Source organism: Pundamilia nyererei, unplaced genomic scaffold (assembly GCF_000239375.1).
Source record: "Pundamilia nyererei isolate P.nyererei 1_Seehausen unplaced genomic scaffold, PunNye1.0 scaffold00518, whole genome shotgun sequence".
In the NCBI taxonomy this organism is placed as follows: Eukaryota; Metazoa; Chordata; class Actinopteri; order Cichliformes; family Cichlidae; genus Pundamilia; species Pundamilia nyererei.
Genome location: NW_005187919.1, coordinates 123,680 through 127,256, shown reverse-complemented (window position 1 = coordinate 127,256; position 3,577 = coordinate 123,680). Strand labels below are relative to the sequence as shown.

Below are 3,577 nucleotides of genomic sequence, written 5' to 3'. Positions count from 1 at the left end.
GTGTCCTGTTATATTTTAGATAGCAAGGAGTTTATTAAACTTCACCGAGACAATCTGCAAATTTAACAAACTATCATCTTGTCTTTATTTTTAGTTAGCACAGACCTGAAACACTTAAAGCTGTAAGCTAATGATAGTTATATAAGAGCAGATGCTGCTGGTGCAATAAGCTGTAGTTTTACGTTCAATGGATGATGATCTGATTAGTCGACTAATGCAAAAATAATCGGTGACTAGTCGACTATCAGAATAATCGTTTGTGGCGGCCCTACTTCACATGCGTTCATGACTCATCGCGATGAGTGAAAAATCCCAGCCGACAGTGAAGCTCTCACACGCATGCTGGCTTTATGCTGCAAACATCATTCAAAGCTTAAACAAGTGACGGAGTTTCGACTGTAGCTGCGTCCTCCGAAGACCGAGAAGACCAAAGAGCGAGGCTGTGAAATGTGACGGTCGAGCCTTCAGTTTTGTGTCACCGTTGTCTCGGTGGAGTTTAATGAACTCGCCGTCTGCTCCTTGCTGTCTAAAATATATCAGGACGCTGGAGTAAACTCTCGACCGTCTCACACTTCTGTTTAATTAGTTTTCTGTTTGACGTTTATTCAGCTGTGTGAAAACCAACTTTAATCTCAGCCAAACAGATTCACTCAGGAACAAATAAAACGCTGAAAGAAGCCCAACAATAACATCTTTAGGTTGTCTAAGTGACTCATATATCACGTTTAACCTGAGTAGCAAAAGTCCGCGGTGATCTGAAAGTGATCCTCCGGGAGTTGTGCCGTTCTCGGCGGCTTCAGTAACCCTCGAGCTCCCGGCTCGCTGTCGAGCTGGTAGCAGACGTCTCTGAAAACGTCGAAGCACTTTTACAAATATGTGGCGTCTTCATAAACCGAGCAGATATTTGAAGTTTTCACAGCTGCTTTCTCTGAAAATATGTTAAAAGTTTATTTTGTGACCCAGAAAGATTAATAACAGTAATATTAAAACTTAGTAGCGGCCGCCGTTGTTGGAAACTGGAGTTTGGCTGGGCCGCGCTATGAATTCTGGGATATGGTGGGCCACGAAGGACACACCCGACCCATCCTTCAAATTCGGGGAAAATGAGGACGCATTTGTCGGCTGCATTCGGAGGAGTCTACGAATTTGGACAGCCTTCGGCGCGTCGCTGTGACGTAATCGGTCTACAAATACGTCCTCAGGAGGAAGCAGCCCATGAATTTGGACACGCCCCCTGTGTGGATCTGACGTCATCAGCTAAAATCCGACCAATGAAATTAGCTCCTTGAAGAAACACTGCTCAGGTCGTAGGAGTTCCCTCCTCCCACCTTCACACAGCTGCAGTTCTCCACCCTCCTCTCATCTGAGTGAACCTTTCCTGTTTACTTTTACTTAAAACATCTTGCTCTAAAGCAGAGTCATTCATGTCTCCGAAACATGGACGTAAACTGCTGGAACGTTTCAATGAGAACAAGTAACACACGCGGCTCATGTTTGAATATTTGCTGTTAACATGTGGATAAAAATAATCAATTAAACCTTCTTCGCAGCGTCATCCAAGGAGTTCTTCACCGCCGCTCCATCCCATTTATCAATCTTCACCGGCTTCTCGTCGATCCTCCACTGAAACACAAACACAGCAGTTTAATCGACAGTTTCCATCTGAAGATCAGGCTAACATAAGCACGGAGGCGGCGACTGCAACTCTTCTCTGGGAGAGTTCATGTTGAGGGCGGAGACATCGTCTTCCTGTCATCGTATGATGGAAGCTAAAGAAATCTGAGCCTTAAAATGAGTTTCTAAAAAATGGGCTTAAAGAATATTTGCATGTTAAAAATCTGGAGGGGACGAGAACAACAGAGAGGTTTTGGAGGCTCGTCGCAGTCCAAAAGCTGAAAGAAGACAAAGACCAGGGCGCCATCAAACACAGACCATCAGCCCGGAAACAAGATACATGCTCTTACAGTGAAGGGCGCCTGATCGCAGGTCAGCTGGTGACTTCCTGCTCTACGCCCCCCACTGTGTCTGACACCAGCAGTTTAAAAGCCATGTTTGCTTTAATGCAGGAAGTGCCCCAGAAACGTGCTCCAGGAATTAACCGCCCCCCCGCAAAAGAACAAGAGTTATTGTGCCCACGTGCAGCGCCACCTGCTGCAGATGTTTTACCTGTTTCATGTGTGGAAACGTAAAGCTTCATTCTGAAGCACGCCTCCTGCACTCCTACATCACCTGTTTAACAGACGGGTGAGTTTAGTTAAACTGTCTGTTTCCGGTTTGGTGCAGCTGTTTAACAGCTGGAAGCAGGAAATAGAACAAACCGCTGAACTTTGACCTCTAATAACGGTTTATTTCCCACGCAGAGGTTAAACTCGGCTCTCAGCTTCATGCTCAACTTTGTTTTTATTTTGTTTTCATTCTGAATGTATCCACTTTAGCTCGTTAGCATTAGCTTAGCCCCTTAGCGGCGGCTCACACAGACACACACCGAGCCGCACAGCAGCTGCAGCGGGGACATAGGCCTCCCAGCTCCGGGACACAGACCCTCCCCGCAGGGGTTCATCCTGCTCAGGAGAATCCGTTCACGCTTTTACTCACTTTCTCCAACAGCCCGCTCTTTCTGTTCCCCGCAGCTGCAGCCGCCATCTTCTCTTCCGCTACAAACACGGCTCTGTGACCTGGATGCAGCCGATTGGCTGTCCACCGAAATCATAGCGCTCGACGCGCATGTCGTCACCACGTCTGCAAGCGTGGCCGTAGCAGCTGCGGCGTGCGCGCTCATGTGGAAAATACAAACGACTCAAAAATGAAAAGAATAAAAACGTACGAGGTTCAGTTTTTAGCGAACAGCCAGGAGGCCTTTATTTAGAAAATCTGACACCTTAAAGCGCGTATGCTACCGCTGTATACAGTGTATTATCTTACTGAGGTTATATTTGTGTTTTATCTTTATCCTTCTGGTATCTGTACCTGAGCTGAGGCAACGCAAAACAAAAACCCGCCGTGGAATCAATGAAGTCTTATCGTATCTCTTATAACTTACTGAAGGCCTCCATTTTGAAAATCTCAAAGTCATTTTTTGTCAAAAACCACATGTGCAGATCATATATATAGTGCTCCCACAGCCCTCAGTGTTACACTAAAACAGATTAAAATGTTATACACACACAACAGAGTCCAACACAATCCAAGAGTTTGTGTGCAGTGTGTGGGGGGGTCAGAGGTGGATGCAGGTCTGGAGTTGGTGTGTGTGAGAGTTCAGCATCCTGACAGCCTGATGGATGAAGCTGTCTCTCAGTCTGCTGGTTCTGGGCCCGAGGCTCTTCAGTCTGATGGCAGCAAACTGAAGAAGCTGTTGGACGGATGGGTGGAGTCTCTGTGATGCAGAGAGCTTTCTGGATGAGGCGGGTGCAGCAGATGTCCTGGAGGGAGGGAAGAGAAGTACCCACGATCCTCTCCGCTGCTCTCACTACCCGTTGTAGCTGTTTCCAGCAGGAACCAGTGCAGGATACCACACATGCAGCTGCTGAGGATGCTCTCCACAGTGCCTCTGTAGAAGGTGCTCATAATGGGGTTGAGG

General features: G+C 47.0%; 1 protein-coding gene across 1 annotated transcript in view; it reads right to left on the bottom strand.

The window, feature by feature from the left end:
• Nucleotides 1-2,734, bottom strand: part of spcs2 (signal peptidase complex subunit 2) — a 4,960-nt gene extending 2,226 nt beyond the window's left edge. The window contains exons 1-2 of the mRNA XM_005754178.2: nt 2,596-2,734; nt 1,540-1,623 (exon numbers count right to left, since the gene is read on the bottom strand). Coding sequence (XP_005754235.1) covers nt 1,540-1,623; nt 2,596-2,643 — 132 coding nt within the window. The 5' untranslated portion in view covers nt 2,644-2,734. The remainder of the gene's footprint in view (nt 1-1,539; nt 1,624-2,595) is intronic.
• Nucleotides 2,735-3,577: the final 843 nt, after the last annotated feature.